Source organism: Hippoglossus hippoglossus, chromosome 1 (genome assembly GCF_009819705.1).
Source record: "Hippoglossus hippoglossus isolate fHipHip1 chromosome 1, fHipHip1.pri, whole genome shotgun sequence".
NCBI lineage: Eukaryota > Metazoa > Chordata > Actinopteri > Pleuronectiformes > Pleuronectidae > Hippoglossus > Hippoglossus hippoglossus.
In genome coordinates, this window is record NC_047151.1 from 21,633,302 (window position 1) to 21,652,478 (window position 19,177).

Sequence of the window (19,177 nt, forward strand, 5' to 3'; positions counted from 1 at the left end):
TAGTTTGTGACTTCTCCATTTTATTGTGGTGCTCAACAACAATACCGTCATGGGTTAGGAAATAATTTCAACAGCAACAACTCAATGATCCATCACTTACATCTTGTTACAAAATAAGAAATACGTTTTTTTTGATTATTGTTATTTTTTTTATTTATCCATGTATTTATTTAATTTTTTTTTACTGTTTTTACTCTCCGTAACATTCAGGTAGTAAGTTCCGTAAGTCTCTCACAATGTATGATACATTCATTTCTCCGTTTGGCCCTCTCTGCCGCCAACCCTCATTGTAAATTCTTCTCTGTGAGCCAACACACAGAACATGGCGAGTGGGAAACTTCCAATATTCCAACAAGATGGTTAAAGTAGAAATGTCTTATACTATACTCAACATAAGGACTTGCTGTATTATTTACAATATATATACTGTAAAATTGTAAATCATGTGAGATAAAAAGGCACAAGTTTCCCTTTTTTAAATACAATGTAAACATCTCATCAAAAAGCATGCATTAACATTTTCATTTTACAAAAAGGATATCATTTTTAGACAAAGTACTTAAATATTGTTTTCCAGCAAAATATAATTCTCTCAAAAATACTTTCCCAGTCATCCTATGAACCTTTAGACAGTTTTTTTTTTTTTTACCTTTTAAAAAGGACAAAAAAAAAAAGGGGCAAAATAAAAGAAACAGTGAGAGATTAGCTTCAGGGTCCTTCACAACTTGAACACAACGATGCATGACGTGAGACGGATTGTAAAATGAGGCCCTACTGATAAGGGACTGTATGAAAATTATTACGGTGGAATGTGATATTAATGTTGGAGTTAGAAAAAAGAAAAAAACTGCAATACCCCGCCCCGGTATCTGAAAAACAATATGTGTATATGACAGAAAGAAAACCTCATGAAAATACAGCGAGTCTGCTAAAAGATGAAAGTGAACCTACCTGCCCCCCCCTCCCGCCCTCACTACCCTCCCCTGCGCAAAAATCAAACTCCCAAAAACATTGCCCCCTTCTCTTGCCCTCGACTCCCTCCTAATAATTGTCACACAGTCCCTAATGATGGTTGTGATCCTGGTTTGGTCATCAATCGTCCCCCCCCCCACACTGCCGAGGCCACGAAAAACCCACCTCCCACCCCCGCTCTGCCAGTGAAGTCATGTTGTTTAACTTTAGGCTGGTGGCCCGTGCAGAAAGTCTCTCCCCCCCCCCCCCCCCAGATCATCACAGTTGCTTATCAACCCAGATAATTCCTGCTATAGCTGCATTAATGCCTCATTTCACATTGTATCTCCTCTGTGCAAAAATCTAAATGTGGAAATAGGATGTGGCTAATCCTATAACATAACTGCATAATACCCACGCTGAAGGAGCAGATCAACTATGCACATGCTTGCCATGAAAAACAAAAACAAAAATAAACCGCACACGCACACGCACACACACACACACACACACACGCTCTCGCTCTCGCTCCATACTCGCATGTAAATACACACTCACAGGGCACAGAAAGAAAAAAACAACAACACACACACACCCACTGTTTTTCTCCCCCCCCCCAGCGGCTCTATCGCTTTTCAGTAGCATCATAGTAGTGTTCCACAACCACCCAGAAACCAGTGGGGTGCGAGACAAGAGTTAATGGTCCAGATGACTGGGCCCATACCTAAAATAGCAGTACTTGGCCCAAAGCTAAGAGAAAGGAAACAAACTAAAGTGGAAAGGGGGGGTGATTATACCGACAGTTCTTCATCAAGCATTCATCAACATGTACTTGGAAACATCTGTACAACATCTGCTGAAGAGAACGTGTTTAAGAAGTTAATACCTGTACACATTTTGCCTGGTTTTGATACATTAGCCGTTTGCCGTAAGCACTGCGTAGAGTAATGCTCCATTTTGGATTATATCAACTTTTACATAGTATGTGTCTTTAAACTGTGGGTCCATCCGTATAGTGGGTGGGATGGACTGCTCTACAAGTTACTGTACATGTTATGTTTTGTCTGGCTTTTGTAGAAATGAAGCACCTTAATGTAAAATGACTGGCTTGTCAAAAACTAAACCTTTTGCAACACACTTTTATAAAATGCTTTTTTATTATTTCTGGGAAGAGTAGATAAGTATTGATTCACAAAGGGCTGGTTTTGCTTCATTGCGAGTAAAAACAGACATTTGGACAGCTGCTCTGGAGATAACACAAATGACAGCAATTACTATGGATGCACCTCAGTCAAATCCATTACCAGCGGACTCGACCAAAAATCATTTCCTTTAATGCGCCATGTTTTCCCCGTCCTGCAGCACTCCTCGGCCATTTCTGCACTACGGTAAAATTGCTTCGTCAATGTCGCATTAATTCCACACAATGCCAAAAATAGTGATTTCATGACATGGGAGCCTCACGTGCAAGCTTTTCTTTTACAAAGAGAGAGACACATGTTTTTCATTTCAAAACAGAGTTAGCTTTGGACCTTTGCATATTAGTTTTGATTGTTTTACTACATTTTTGTAATTGAAAAAAACTCAGTATGTGGATGTTGATGATGGCTGTGACGACACAGATCGAGCTTCAAACTTGGACTTGTGATGACGCTTGTGTAGCCCTTGGAATACTGTATATTCAAATAGACATTTAGCCGTACAGTGTTTTAATTCCTGTGCCTCCTCGTAATGTTCCTGTCGTCCTGCAGTATGTTGCTCCACTGCAAAGCGAAAAAATCTAAGTATTGGCATGTTTTTTTTTTTTAATAGTGCTATTATTTGTGAAAGACTGCATAAGCCACAGTTAATATTTGCAAAAACATTTTTTTTTTTCCCCCCTCTAGATTCGTCAGGTAATCTGATTTTAGTGCATGTGGAGTGCATCTGTGCGTTTGCGTGGAGGCATGTGGACAGCATGTGTATCAATTTCCCTCTATGTGTGTGTGTGTGTGCACGTGGTGACTATATCTAGCGCATCCTAAGAAATGTATGGCTTCATCTCCATAGAAAATACTGTTATTGTCTTTGGGGCAGGGACGGGGGGACGGGGGGGGGGGGACACGGGTGGTACTTCGGGATACTTTGTCACAAGTGCTATTCAGCGCGTCACGCTGGCTCCACGACTATTCACAGCTCCGACCTGCACGTGGTGGAGCGCTGGGTCAAATCCGTCTCCCCCGTTTTTTTTCCACTTCCGCCACCACGCCACTTCACTTTCCCAATCCGAGACGAGGACGCTGGCGTACTGGGTGACAGGGCGCGGGCCAGACAGCTCAGGCCCTCTGAGCACGCTTCTCTCTTCTCTCACCACCTTCCAGTTCTCAAATGTCGCTTCTGTCCCAACTGTTTGTCAGTGAGTCACTTCTTGTGGAAGTAGATTGTGTGAGTGAGGCCCGATTCCACCTTTGGTATCTGGTCGCTGATGATCTCCACCAGCATTTCCGGGAACTCCACCTTCAGCGCCTGGGACTCGCGAAAGGTGTAGAAGCAGAAGTCCAACAGGTTCCCCACCAGCTGGACAACACACACACACAAGATATAATGAGAAACACACGGAAGTTACAGTTTTCTGAGATTCACATCAAGGCCGACAAAAAGGAATTCTCTTATTTTCTTTCTACACTGTTATTCATATTTACACTTTTATAAAAACAGTTAAATTCACTACTGTGTATTCATATGAGGGTGTTTACACTTTATTTAGGCTCTGACCCCTTTTCAATCTTTTTTCAGCTCACCACTTGGGGGCACCACAGATGTTTTTCAGGGCAAACCTCCTTTAAAGAAGGGTCATCCGTTCAGCACTAACCCCATTCACTCAGTCATGAGGGTCATTGCATGCTGGCCATTTATCTCTGTGACCTCTCGCTCGCTGACGCTCACCTCTTGGGGCTTTGCCTACATTGCCGCTAAGCCATATTCCAGTTGACCCTCTCATAAGAAAAAAAACGAACAGTGATTTAGCACATTTGCCACAGTGACCAGTGTGTGCTCTGATCCAATAAACTCCGAACTGGCATCGATCCCTTTCTGTTCCATTCACCGATGCAGCCTGGTCACCGCCGCTTCCAAAATAACCTCCCCCCCTCAGGGAGGGGGTGGGATGCAGTAATCCTTATTCCAAGCCACAGCACCATTGAACCCCTACATGCATCATCCAAATCCACAATGCTGACATTTTACTGACAACATTTCCAGTGATATTGGAGCCCCAAAGTGCCACTGGACACCTCGCTCTGTGTGTGAAGGCATGGCATGCGGACATGCTGCCAAGGGAAGCCTGTGCTGTACTGTAGGCAGTTGGCAGATGAGAGGCGGTCGGGCGAGGGGTACTTACATCATGCATGGCGTCCAGTAGCTTGGTGAGCTGGAAGAAGCGCTGCCAGGTTTGGCCAGAGTTGTTGGTTGCTTTTCCCACTGAACGCCGGAGCTCCTTGATGTAATTAACCCTCATCTCCTCGAACGCTGCCTGGTTCTTCAGACCCTCCTTGGGAACTGGGGAACAAACACAGACAAATCGCACTGTCATCAGCTGGATTGAATGAGAGGATGAACTGGCGAGGGTACTGGTTTGAAAATGGATTTCAGCCGATGAGGGTTTCAAGCTTAATGAACAGATTTATTGGAGATGACCAGAAATGATCGTCGGGGATGAAATAACAAAGTCTACAATTCTGGCAGAGAGCATGTTTTCCAGTTTACATGTTTTGCATACCTCATGTTGCTGCTGATCATTTTCTACTCGACTGTTTCAAAGTTTATTAAAATTAAATAAACCATGTGTCAAAATCACATCATATTTGACACTGCACTTAAACGGGCTCTTAACAACACGCATGTCAAGCGTGAAGCCGATAATATGAACGGTACCCGAGACACGCGAACCCCAGACGGACAGAGGCTTCTGGAACAATGTCATGAAGTACCTTGATTTGTTGCATGGGTAAATATTTGGATGACTCAGCTAAAACAGATATTCTCCTCTAGTTTCCACAAATGTTATAAATTAACATCACAATTACATCTTCCACATCATGGGAGTTGCTCAAAAAGGCATTTAAACATTGATACTAATAGTTTCAAGCAAGTTTCAAGCCCCTCTGAGTTAAATGTCGAGTTAAATGTCCTACTTTACAGCAAAGAATACAAACTAGTGTTCACCGGCAATGAAGGAAATTAGTCTGAAGCTATATGATATGCTTTAGAAATTGGCTGACAAATGCACCTTCTCATTAGCAGTTAATGGGCTCAGCGATGCACGACCACTTGTATGTTTCTTTAATGTACAGACGTGAAACCGTGTAGAGGGAAATTAGAGCCACTCTGTGATTTACACTCCCACACACTGTTGACTTTTTTCCCCATGTTGACGACCTGAGCCTGTTTAGCAGCTCATTACAGCCACTTTCACCATTTCAAGCGGTAATTAGTTTTCCTATGGCCACAGTTTCATGAAAGACGAGTGATACGCTGAAAGGCCGTGATTAAAAGTTATCTCAGCAGCAGTGACAGCGGGAAAAAAAGGGGGAACAAAAGAGCTCGTGTTAGTGTCAACGAGCTGAATCGTTTAGTCAACCAGAGCTCATTCATCAAGAAGTCTGTTCGATGACCAGAGCTGCTCAGTAACTACGATCCTCACTCGCGTTATACTGATAAAAGGCAGAGTAAAGGTGGGAAAAACAGACAGATGTGAGGGATGAGATACGGAGAGTGTGCGAAGAAATGTCTGCAACATCTTTCTCCCTGTGCCGGAGAACAAAGTCACAGATTTGCAAATCTGCCAACGCTCTTGACAACGACATTCAGCCGCTGGCGACCAGATTAAGAAACTTCACCTCTCTGAGACAGCACTCCTCCAATCACAATCAGGGAACGCCTCCAGTTGTCCTTCACCAAACACTCAAGAAATGACAACATCTATCGATTTATCTATCCATCCATCCATCCATCATTCTATCTATCTATCTATCCATCTATCTATCAATCATTCTATCCATCCATCCATCCATCATTCTACCTATCTACCTATCTATCTACCTATCTATCTATCTATCTATCTATCTATCTATCTATCTATCTATCTATCACGCCTAATTAAAAAACAAATTAGTAAAAAATTAATAGGGATTCAATAACTGGATTTTCATACAACAAAAACAAGTGAATTGTTTGTTCTGTTTTTATCGTCCAATTTTCTGCTGATTACTTTCTTAATAATTTAGTTATTTAATAATTTAGTCTAGAAAATGTCTCAAAAATAGTAAATAAATCATCACAACTCCCAAAGCTCAAGATGAATATAATATGACCAACAGTCTCAAATCAGATATATATTTAATTAACATTAATATAATATATAGAACGTAATAAATATGGATTAATTCTCACCTTCAAGAAACTGAAAAAACAGGTAATGTTTGGCATTTTTGGTTTAAAAACTATTATTTGATTATTAAAGAAATCACATTATTGTCAATTTGCTTATATTATATTATATAATTGGCTATTTAATTGAAAAGCTAAATGTTGGATCTCTAATTTGGAACCGGGCCGTATCTCATTTCTAGAGAACCGCTTCTGAAAAGCAGCTCGTGTTTCAACAGAGAGGCCAGAGAAGCTCCTGGTCACATGGAGCAGCTTCTCGAAGCTACTGGTCGTCACCAGAGACTCAAAGAGCAGATTCACAGCATCTCTGAACATGTGGAGAACAAACAGAGTCTAATACCTTTTTATGGTGTTTTTTTTTTTTTACACACTTTTTAAAAATACACATTACAGCAGAATTTTTGAATCACCTCTCTCTTAAAACTCATTCTCCAGGACGTTTGAGTGGCCACGACGCCTCAAATCCTCAGAAACACGAACCACTGGTAGCAACACCAGCATAAAAACCAGTAACTGACAGGACCTGTTTGAGTTGTGCAGAACAAATAGCCGCGGGCAAAATCCTACTTCTTGTCAGTTAGGATCGCATCGTTTTGAGAACAGAGCATTGTAGGTCAATAACTCGGAGAATGTGTGTTTGTGTATGTCTGCCTCCCTCTCGTTCGCTCTGTCTGTCTCTTTCCATTTCGTTTTTTTTCATCGTACTTTTTACGCAAAAAAAAACACCTTCGGGCGCGACGCACAACGAGTCGAGGAAAACAGATATGAAAACAGATTGGACCCTTGTGCAGAGGGCACGAGTTCTTCGGTCTTTATTTTCACGGCTGACATGATGAGAACGTGCTAAAATCCACACCAGCGCACGGACCTTTTGTTTGTCTCCCACTGACCCACATGCGTCCTGTTTGGAATCTAACTTGGCATTTACGGCTGTTACCATAACCAAGAAACAGGGCCTGTATACCTCGGGTAATTGGTGTCAAATGGATTTTTTTGCTGCAGTCCTTTCAACTAGGCCCTATCTATTATTGTGGCGTGCACCTGCATTATTCTGTGCACCACAAGGCCATGAAAGCTAATTTTTTTCCCGAATGCACATAAACATAATTCTCGCAGTCAGGAGCTGCCATTAGCGTGTGTGTTGTTGAGGCACATGCAGCTTCCTGCTCGGAGTGCTGCTGCATACCTGACTGACAGCTCGGCTCCGTCTGCTTTGATTTAAGATCTGATTCTACTCGTCGGGGAATTCTACGACGAGCATGACAACGGTGACAAGCAGGGTGAGCCAGGCTGTAGGGTGTTGGCGAACAGGAAACCCTTTATTTAAACATGATCAAAAAAGACTAATGACCGGTTGGAGTTGAAAACTTTAATCGCCTCATTAAGTGTTTAAGATGTGTCACGGCAACCCGCGCCCGTCATCACGGGCTTTCGGTCGCCCCAATCAGAGGGAAGTATGAAATGAGCACTGTTGACTCTCTGTGCAGAGGTGAGGAGTGCAACTGGTTTGAGCAGGCCACCGCTCCTGTGCCAAATCCAAACAGGGTCATGAGACGCCGCAGGCTCAGTGAAACCTTAGCCAAGGTCAGAGAGGAATAACAGCCCTTCTCTCTTCTCCCTTCATCCCTCCTTCCTTTTTTCTCTCTTTCACATGTTCCCCCTCTCTCAATTTAACACACACACACACACACTCAGTGACTCTGTAGTACTTGCTCAGCTGACAAGCCCTGACAACTCCTATGTAAACATTTTTGATGCTGCCCGCTCCACGAGGCCCTCATATAATCTCTGAATGACTGTAGCTAAAAGAGCTTCCTACAGCGCCGCAGAAAAAGCCACAGACGGCGCGGCTTGTTGTGTGGAATCACGAGTGCTTTTTTTCTCTCCGCTGAAACGTTTGCCGAGCCTCCACACAGCGCGGCTGCTCCGTCCTGTCGACTTTGGAAAAGGCCAGGCACGGCAGGAACTTCTCTGCTACACATTGCAAAAAACCAACCTTCCATCACAGTTCACTGCTATAGTTTGACTAAATCCAATAACCTGGAGCAGATTGAAGTACCTCGAGTTTCCCTGTTTCTATACCTGCTTCTTTTATCCACCACCTCCCCTTTGAAATTCCAGCTCGGGGTTTTGAAGGAAGTGGAGAAAAATAACAGGTCTTGGAGCGCTGCCTGGTGCTTGACTGGCCTTTATTAAGTACAGCAGGGCTCTCTGGAAAAGCTCCAGAGGAGGAGAGCGAGGCCTCAGCAACAGAAGGACCAGCTCTGACCCCCCCACCCCCACCCCCCCTTTGTCTCCTCTTTCTTTCTCCCTACAGCTATGCACCTGTCTCTTTCTCACCAACACCAGCTCTCACTGTCAACATTTGTCTGATTTCACTCTTTAAACCCCCCTTTCCCCCCGTTGGTTTCCCATCTTCTCTCCCCTCATCTCCCCTCGTCTCTCCCAGCATCCAATAGCTGAAGTCCAGCTGGAGCTCCCCTGTTTCCAGATGACTCAACAGCACTGAGGTTACTCTATATCGTGCTTTCACACCACCTCCTCCATATGTCACTGTACTATAAAGCCAAAACCAACCTGATACCATCGCTGTGGGAAATGTATCAGTCTCTACTCATAGATTTTATAGATTTACTTCCCTGTATACTGTATGTACTACAGTAAGTACTACACAAGAAGAACCTTGCTTCTTTGCAAGATTAATGAACCAAAAGGTTTGGAGCCAACGGTTTAATCTTCAAATATATATGTATATATATATATATTGTGTTTTACATCATTTTATTAAAATGTATAATCTATTATATTATTGTTAATTTTTGCCAAGGAAACAGTGAGACTCAATTCTAATTTTTTATTTTTAATACATTTACTTTTAAATCTATTGCAAAATAAATCTGAATTTAATAATTTAAATTTGAAAGTGGAATAAATGAAAAGCAATTTTCATTATTCTGACTAATTTCCAGTATAATTTCAGGTGAATTTATATTAATTATAACACATGATTAGTTGAAAGCCAAGGAAACAAAACAAATCTGAAACAGTTTTGACCTTGTAATTGATTTTCATGTGAGGGACTATGGTCTCAAATTCAACTTGTAAAGTGATGTTCCCAAATAATTCAAAGGTTTTGCAATAAATCAATATTTTTAAACGCCTAAATTAAGTCTGTATGATAAAGTCATGTTTTTAGTGTGTAGGAAATATTATGTTTTTGTAAAAAAAAAAAAAAAAAAGGGAAAAGACCAGCTGACCCAAACTGGTTAAAACTGTCACGCCACGAAGTAATTAAGTTTTTCCGAGCTCGCTCATTAGTCCAGCTTTCATGCACCACTTTTCAGAGGCCTCGCTCACTGAAAAATCAAAACTCTGCCAATGAATATTTCCACTGATTGGCACTGGTGCTGAGGTTCAGAGAGAGAGAGAGAGAGAGAGAGAGAGAGAGAGAGAGAGAGAGAGAGAGAGAGAGAGAGAGAGAGAGAAAGAAGTCTGGCCAGGGTGCAGGCTCCTCAAATACCTTTTCCACAACTCACCCGCCATACCTCACCTCTCTCTAACTATTGAAACCAGGGCCCACGTCAACAAAAAACCCCGCCTGCAGCAGGTTTGATGTCCCCGTGTCTCTTTGTGTTGTGGTTATTGTTTTGATTGATCGCCAGTAATTAGGGATGTGGACGGTGAAGTTATGACACAGATGCCATCATGGAAATCCTAATCGTAGCAGCTCGTAGTGCATTGTGGTGGTGGCAAAAAAATTCAAAAGAAACGCTTCTTTTCAGTTTCAGTTTGAGCAACCTGGGCCAACACATCCTCTTCGTGAGGCTGCTGCAGCGCCTGTGGGCGAAGTTTGGCCGAGAGTGGCGACAGAGTGAGACCTTCTGTAGTGAGTGATGGAAGTATTCTGTTTCTCCATGGGCAATAGGTAGAAGAATAAAAACAGATTAGTGTTCATTCAGAGAAAAGGAAGATGAAGTCACAGCTCTGCTCTTCTCATTGGCATTTAGAGCATGTGGCTGCACAGTGTTCATGTAACACTTAAAGAGTCAATTTGAACCGAAGCCAGTGGATATATGGTTCCTATCTACAGAGTGTTCAAATTAGCTAGTGTTGATTTCTCAGTGGAAAAAAAACTACAAACACCATTATTTCCATTTCTTAAACCAATTTATTATAAAGAATTAAACCATAAAGCAACTCTGCTCTTGACTTGCATGGTGCGACCTGAAGAACCCGTGGATCGTGTTCCTCTTCATCCCGATGGCCCGTCCATGGGGTTGAGTTTCACTGGATGTTTGTTTCACTCTGAGGATAAAAGAATGAGCATGATTGAAGTATCAGTTGAATCAATTTTGCAGTAAAATATTTTTGCTCCACAATAATTTCATACATGGGAGACAACTGAGATAAGGAAAGAGTATTGTGTTTTCTTCCAAATTTAATTTTCTCCAAGAGGAAAAAAAAAACATTTTTAACATCTTGTGCTAAACTGCCAGTAAATGTTTAAAAAGTGAGTAAGAAAGGAGACTTACCGCATTTTCCACGAGGAGAAATTGGCATCTGGAAACGTCTGGTTCGTTTGAAATGAGAAGGAGGCGGGCGGAGCGTTTCACCGTTTTTTGTTATTTCAATAGGAGCGTACTTTGACACTTCATAGTTTTCACCAGGAGAGTATTTTGTACACCACATCTTTTAACTCTGAATATTTTCACCAACACCGGGAGGCGCCGGGGGGGGGGGGGGGGGGGGGGGGGGGGGGGGGGGGGCATCTTACTCCTGCTGTTGTTGTATTAACTCTGAGTCCAAATACTTTGACACTGTATATTTAACACTGGGAGATTGACTATGCAGGTGCATGCAACATCAACCTCGATTTCCACGCCTGTCATGCATGTTAATGGATTATTAAGAACTAGCTTAACGCGTGATCTAACAGAAAAGGGCATGTGTGTGCCAGGACGTGCACGTACGAGCACTGTCAGTCTCAAAGTCGTGTGGTGGATGGAAGAGACTCCTGATCAATGCTTTTCCTCTGGGAGATGCTAATTCGGGAACATACAGGGCTTCATATCGTAAGAGCAGACAAACACAGAGACGCCTCCAATTATCCAATTATCAGTGACCTGAAAACATCAGCACTCTGGATTCTGGTGAATCCTGCTTTCGACCGTGCCGCTGTAATGGATGACTCATGGTGCAGCGTAAGCATCGCAGTCACAAAGCACCGATTTGAAGCTTGTTGAAAAATAGACAGAGTTCAGTGCGGCGCAGGTGACTCTCTGTTAATGGGCGACATGTTCAGGTAAAGCCGTCGATACGTTCTATCACTCAAAAGAGGAGCACTCTGATGAAAGTACATCAACAACCTGCCTCAGTGCACACCTCCACCAAAGGTAACGCCCATTCTCAACCTGCTTCCACCTGTTTGAACTGATTTGACTCTGAAATTGACTGAGTTCTTCCTTGCATCATGGGTAGTGCTTCAGCAGAATTTCATAGGAATCACACAAACTAGAGTGGCAGAGCACATATATCTGCAAAGATCCAACAGTCGGCATTTGAAACCAAATTTAAAATTCTCAAGAATCCAGATTCTCTTTTATTTGGATCTAGTCCATCCAATAAATATCCTCTGAGAAAGTTTTTGTGTAATCCTGCAAACTAACACACGAATGCAGATGAAAACCAGCTCCCTGGCGAAGAAGACGAGATGTTTGCTTGGAGAGAACAAATCTCTGCTAACGCTAACGCCCGATCTCACCACGTTACAGAAAGTGGGAAAAACAAACCTGGACACCGAATCTGCCCTTAAATTTGATGCACTTTTTCCTGACCCATACCACAAAGTGTCACGCTAACCCTTCCTGTAGTTTTTACCTAATCCTGCTAAACAAACGCAGATGAAAATGTAAATTCATTGCAGACGTGATAATCATCCACCTGAATCTGCAAGTAGAATAATACATCATCAACCATCAGCGTTCACTGGAAGCAGTGGTGTGTGATGGTCGGATTGAACTAGGGCACCACTGGTCCCTTGTTGCGTCCCCTTGCATAAAATGTGTCAGCTGTTATTTTGGTGATGTGATAATCCACAGTGTTACCGAACAGTAATTTCACTCAGTTTTCAATGTTTTTCAATAAATGGTTTTTCAAATGACATTTCATTATAGGTAGTAAATTGTGCTCGCGGGCAGGTTTTGGCACGAGGTGCAAGTAATTCTGCAGAACACATAATCGGTGTGAGCGGGTTGGTACAAGATGAATAAATGGGGTGCAGTGCAGGCCCGTAGCTGCCTTACCTGTGCTGAGAAGCAGAAGGACCTTCATGGAGAGGAACTCGTCGTAGCTGAGCTGCAGCCGCAAGAACTCCTGGCTCACCTGCCGCATGCCCAGACACAGGTCGTACATGGCCGACTGATGCATGCGGTCCCTGGAGAAAGATGGGAGAGGTGATAATCTTTAGAATTAACAGACATAACAATTTCTTTCAGAGCCTTTTTTTATTAGATTGTGTTAGTAATTGGTCAAATCTACGCTCGCGCAGGGCGATATGATCACCAGAGGTCTGTAGCAGTCAGTGGGGGCGGGGCAGCGAGTTGAATCTTCTTCTAAGTCCTCGGATAAACTGCCGCAGTGGACGGCAACTGGGTGAGATTCAGCACCAGATTCTTTTGATTATTGGGTTTTCTCACTCTCGCCCTATCGACTGACACAGACGTGCACAGGAGTTGTGGGAGCTGATCTGCGTCACGGCAACAGCATCCACAGAATCACTCGAAGGCAGCACAACGTTCCTTTGGATGCTGCCATGCTTTATATTACAAAGCTTTTATTTTGAAAAGTTGTGAACTTGGGTTAAGCAAATTCAGTTTCATTTTATAAAAAACAGATTATAAAATCTTCATTGCAGATAAACCAGGTAGGATCAACACAAATTGCTCTCTGCTCCTGTTTGAGGAGGACTCACTACTCTGAACAGGCATGTTTACAATGGGCACTGTACTAGTTTTATGAAACTTTGGTTGATCTGTTATGTGTTATACCTCCTCACTGTTTTTACACATCAACATATATTGGACTTTTGTTATATTGCTAACGATGACATTGATTTATCCTCCAGCTCTAATCCATGCTTATTATTCCCTCAGTACAAACCGCAGCCCTCCCTGGCTTCTCCCAACTCTATTCCTATCACACTAGTTCAGCCCAGTGAAACAATATTTCCACAGAAGTGCAGAGGAGGATCCTGCGAGTCTGGGCTGAGAGCAGAATACAAAATTCCCCCCCGGGTTGCAGAGTGCGTACAGTCTCGCAGCACAGATGCACCACTTCTCCAAGACTGAGGCGAACCAAAGACCCTCAGATCCCACTCCAGTCACCACAGAAACCAGTCTAAGGAGGACGTGTCATTTCCTTTAGATTTACGTTGACAGAAATGACCCGTACATGAGTGTATGTTACTATATGAACATGTTCACTAAACTTATGTGACCCGACACTTTCCTGCTCCGCCTGTTTGTCACTCGTCTTTCTATCAGCGAAACAATCTCTCGGTTGCAACACATGAAAGATACATTGGCACGGTTACATGGTACGAACCAATCAGGAATGTGCTCCGCAGATGCCACAGATTGGAGGGGGAATCTCTGGCATTAGGTGCCATCTTCTCTCCCATAAATCACCACAACCTCAAGTCCACAGTAATTAAATGCAAGTGGCGTGGCTCGACATGAAAGAGGTCGTGAGTTTCACCGACAAAAACAGCGAAGCTACATCATTATGCGCACACGCCGGAGCCGGAGGTTTCAGTCCGATAACAACAACAAGACTAAACGTTTCGGTAAAAGGTGGTGAGGAGCAGGGGTTCAAATCAAGTGCATAAATGTTCCCATTAAAGCACAGGACAGGATACAGCTTTACAGTATTTACAGTACAGCTGTCGGCCCGATAAATAAGTGACAGACTGTGACTGCGTGTGAGTTGACGTGTTTCCTCCGCAGAGTCTGTGAGCAGTTTCACAAAGTGCAGCAAAACATCATCTAATGCAACTTTGAGCTGGAGTTTCTAAAGTCTCCACACGTTCTCTCTCTCTCTCTCTCTCTCTCTCGCTCTCTCTCTCTCTCTCTCTCTCTCTCTCTCTCTCTCTCTCTCTCTCTCTCTCTCTCTCTCTCTCTCTCTCTCTCTCTCTCTCGCTCTCTCTCTCAAATCAATTTTGCTGAATCACTTCCCAAAATGAGCTGCTGCTTTGGGGAGGGCAAGTAAGAAGAAGAAAAAAAACTGGCAGCAGTCTCTCTCCTTCCTTCCTTCTCGCTCCCTCCTTCTCATCTTCTCTACATCTTTCTGTCTCGCTCCCTCACTCTGGTTCTCCTTCCATCTTTCTCTCTCTCTCGGTGTTGAACTCTGTCTCTCTCTCTCTCCCTCTCTGTCTCTGTCTGTTTCTATGGTAAAAGATTCAGGAGGGAGCGAGGAGTGAGGGGAGGAGAAGGTTCAGCTTCACCTCTTGGCTGAGGGGAAACCAGAAGCTGATGCAATTTATTTGGTCGGGAAAGTGTGTCCAAACTAATCTGAAATAACTCTCACTGATTCCCTATTAACAGTCAGATATCATGTAAAAAATAATTCTATAATCTTTTGTTAATATTAAGTAATAATTGGAAAAAACATCTTCACAGATTCATCAAAAATGCACTTTGAGCTCTGAGCCTTTGGGTGGGTGGTCCGGTGCCTGGTTTTGATTGACAGCTGAGCTGACAGGGGAACAGTGACACTACGTAAATCGTACTGCGGCAGAAATGCATGTTGGGATTTGACGCCACACAAATAAAATAGAATTTAACTGAATGGAATTAACTGCAGGTTCGAGTCAAGGACAGACCAGACCTCAAAGCTTCTGAAAATAAGTGACATTGACATTTTCTGGCAAAAAGAAATTTGAGGCTTTTTAATTTGCCACAGCTGACTGAGAGAATTCAGCTATTCAGCCTCCAACCTCACTGCTCACATGTGTTTCCTGTCTGTGTCACTGTCAGCCAGCCGTCCGTCACTGCGACTGTTTAGAGTCTAGAGTATAGATTGAAATCTAAATATTTCATCTGGTATATAAGTCGTTAGCTCTCTTTGTCGACAGAAAACCAACTACGCTCTGGCCAAACAAATATACAGATAGATCCCTCTGCATTGTTTCTGTGGACATTGATCATATTGTCATTGTTTTAGGAGTGTTGCTCTTTTTATTTCTACCTTTACCAACATGTACCATAATCTAATCATGATCAAGTGCCCAGAACTTCAGGGAACTGGCCTTGTTTTTCTTTAGCAAGCACCAAAAGCACATAATAAGACTTAATGCAGACAGATTAGACTTTGTCTTAAATGTAAAATGCACATTTGTCTTTCACTCTAGCTCAGCGAGTGGACAGGCTCCTCAATAAATACCTTAATGCCCTGAGTTCACAAGCACTAAGTAGCTATGGAAACAAGTGTGCTCGGTTAACTCCCTAAAATCTTTTTCTGACTGAATTATCAAAACAACAGGTTGAGTTCACAGCAAGAAACACACCCAAAAAGACACAGCACGTACGGCAGTGACCTCTAGACTTCTCTGAGATCAACATCCAGAACAACCTCCATCTCCAGCAGGTCTACATCTCATCTAAATCTCTATCTACTCTTTCAAGACAAATACCAGGCCCATCCGTCAATGATACAGAAACCACACCATACAGCCTGCTGCACATGCAATTTCAATTTCATCTTGGCTGATTTACCTCATTTACCTTTCTTTACTGTCTGTCTGTTTTTACGCAACAACTACTGAACTCATTTTCTTGAAACTCGGTACGAGGGTTGGTTAAAGCCCAAAGAAGAACGTAACCTCTTAAAGAGCGGATTAAATTAAGGGGGCAGATTCAGAATTCGTTTTTTTTTTTTACTTCCTGACATTTTGGGGAATTTCTCAAGAAAAAATGTGCTGATATCCATGAACAGGTGAAAAGCTGTGTTCAGTATATTTCTATGTACGTGGTAAAGTGTATGTATCTCAGTATATAAGTTTATGCAATGTATTGATGAAGTGGCCTGAGCCTGAAACGTATTCTGAACTTGCAGCAGCGATTCAAGCAGACGCAGCAGACTCCTCCTTTCCACAGAAGAGGGAGAGATTGGCTGACACCTGCGAGGGAGTGGGTGTGGCCCAGCAGAGGAGAGGGTGATAATTGCTGACACGTATGTATATGTGTGAGCGATGGAGGCTGACACACAGCAGGGGAAGAGTGGCATGACTTGGAAGTGACATGACTTGGAAGTGTGTGAGCCAAAATCGGAACTTCAAGCCGAACCAGTTTTAAGTGCCATTTATGTTAAGTCATAACAATTAAACTTTTAGTGGATTCTCTTAAGACCATTAACTGCAAACGAGAAGAGCGGGTTTGATTGTTTTCTTTAACCTTTCATCTCCGCTGATTGAAACTGTCTATTATCTGGAGAATCATATCGTTGGATCGTCTTTCTGAACTTGGGGACACTCTCTCTTGGCGTCTGATGCTACAGACTATACCCTCTTTAAAATACCTCAACTGTCAGCCAACAAATAATTGTCTTTTTTCTTCATAACTCCTCTACTAGGAGTGATTAACCCCTCTCGGCTTTACCTCACACAAACACAGGCCGATCTCATAGCAGCCTCATTACTGGACATTTTCTCCCTCAATCACATGCGTAGCATAAGATCGTATATGTGCTATCATCAATAACATAATTACATCTATAGGTATCATTATTATTATAATTGTAAATTATAATAATCAGTCTGATGGAGATTAAATTAAGTCACAAAGTGTTTGCCCGTTGTGAGGTCTCGACCTTAAAATGTATAGCACCTTGAGATGTATGTTGGGATTTGGCGCTATACGAATACAATTTAAACGAATGAATTGAGATGTAAAACCCAACCAGAGTTAAGAAACGAGAGGATTTTTACAAAGACAGAGTGTGTTTAATTCGCAAACAGCCATGGTTACTAAAAGTTCCCGACAGTGTCCCTGTTTCAGCCAGAGAGAGGGAAGTTCTGACTGAAGCTTTCCATTTCATCTCTTAGTGGGAGTGGGTGGGCTACGCTTTGATTCGAGGCCTTTAATTGTCTCTATCCCCCAGTTTTGTTAACTGTAGCAGCTTCAGGCCTTCAACTGGAATCGCCAAATAACACTAAACAATTAAGTCTCTATATCGCAAAATGAGATTTTCTCCAGAAACTGTTAGTCTCAAAGAGAAACACATAATTCTTAATAAAACTGTAAGCCACTTGGCGCTAAACAGATTAGGGGATCAGGGGATCTGTGGTGTGGCCCACTGGTGCTCCACCGACTGTGTAAACCTCACACACACACAAACACACACTGACGTAATCACTGCATCGAACAATGTCATTTGTACGGCTGTTTATTTATTTATTTATTTAGGACAAACTGACCCACTAACATTGACTTACACAACCTATTAGTCGGAGCTTTTAAACCTGCCCCTGCATGAACCTGCTCCTCTCCTCTCGGCTGCCTACAGAGGCTGCTGTTCTCCTCTTTGATTCATTCTACAACATTCAATTCATCAGCAGCCATGCGCCGCCGCGGCTCACATGCACTTCGTCTCCACTCGCTCTCCTGTTCAAATACATTAACGCAGATTAAGTGGGACGGAGAGCTGCCCCCCTGCTCGTCTTCCATGGCCCCCGTCTGCCCGTGAAGTGGCAGGAATCAGGTGCAAGAAATCTGACCTTGTGTCAAGTGCACACGCAATGTCATCGCCGCAAAATCTCAAGTTTGTCCCTCTCAGTGGTTTTCAGGCATGTTAATGGAACGCCTAAAATAGTGCAGCAGGGAAAAGACACTCTCCAAAGTCCACTAGCAAAACTAATGTTTGTGCATAAATTTGCATCAAAGGAGAAGCTGGAAATAGCAGAAGCCAATAAGCATTAGTAGTCAACCAGCAGCGGTACAACCAATTTCCGTATCGGCTAATTATCTACTCCCAAAAAGTATTTACACTCACACTTGGAATAGAAAGGCATGTGTGTTGAAGACCGCACCCACATCAGACAACATCAAATGTATTTGACATGTGCTGGTGAAACTTTTTTCTGCTTCAAACTATAAGAAGTGAAATCGTATTTTTCTTTAAGGATGAAATTGTAAAAATAATGTACAGATAACATTTGATATCAGGACCATTGTTAAAGGTCAGCACCGGTACATTAATATGGTCAGAGGTATGTGCTGTATTCTGCAGATATGACAGTGTGTGTGTGTGTGTGTGTGTGTGTGTGTGTGTGTGTGTGTGTGTGTGTGTGTGTGTGTGTGTGAGTGTGTGTGTGTGTGTGTGTGTGCGCGCCTACTCGTTAAAGATGAGGTCAGGGGCAAAGTAGAGCATCTGTCCATTGGTGTGTTTGTACGAGCGCCAGCTGAGGCAAAAGGAGGACAGACACATCCACGAGTACTGGATCAGGGTTATTTGGTCCTCGATGGGCAGGCCCCGGAAACCTAACACACACACACACACAAAGATGAAGCAGATGAGAAGTAAGAACCATTTAAATGCAGCTGATAATACTCTTACGCATCAATTTAGGAGGAATTATTCAAATGCTTGTGTGTGTGTGAGTGTCCCTGTGCACCGTTCGTACGTGAACCTACGTCATGTGCACTTCACGTTGTACTTTTTTGTGCCAATATTTGTTTAGACGTGAAAACCACTGAGAAGTATTCATCCGTTCTTCTTTTATGCAAATCCCAGAAGGCCTGCAGTT

At 42.8% G+C, this 19,177-nt stretch overlaps 1 protein-coding gene across 3 annotated transcripts in view; it reads right to left on the reverse strand.

Annotated features, from left to right (window-relative positions):
• nr3c2 (nuclear receptor subfamily 3, group C, member 2) overlaps positions 1-19,177 on the reverse strand; it is a 73,053-nt gene continuing 53,876 nt past the window's right edge. For all 3 annotated transcript variants that reach the window (XM_034601807.1, XM_034601797.1, XM_034601816.1), the window contains exons 6-9: positions 18,767-18,911; positions 12,681-12,811; positions 4,331-4,488; positions 1-3,507 (exon numbers count right to left, since the gene is read on the reverse strand). In XM_034601807.1, the coding sequence (XP_034457698.1) occupies positions 3,352-3,507; positions 4,331-4,488; positions 12,681-12,811; positions 18,767-18,911 (590 nt within the window). In that variant the 3' untranslated portion in view covers positions 1-3,351. The remainder of the gene's footprint in view (positions 3,508-4,330; positions 4,489-12,680; positions 12,812-18,766; positions 18,912-19,177) is intronic.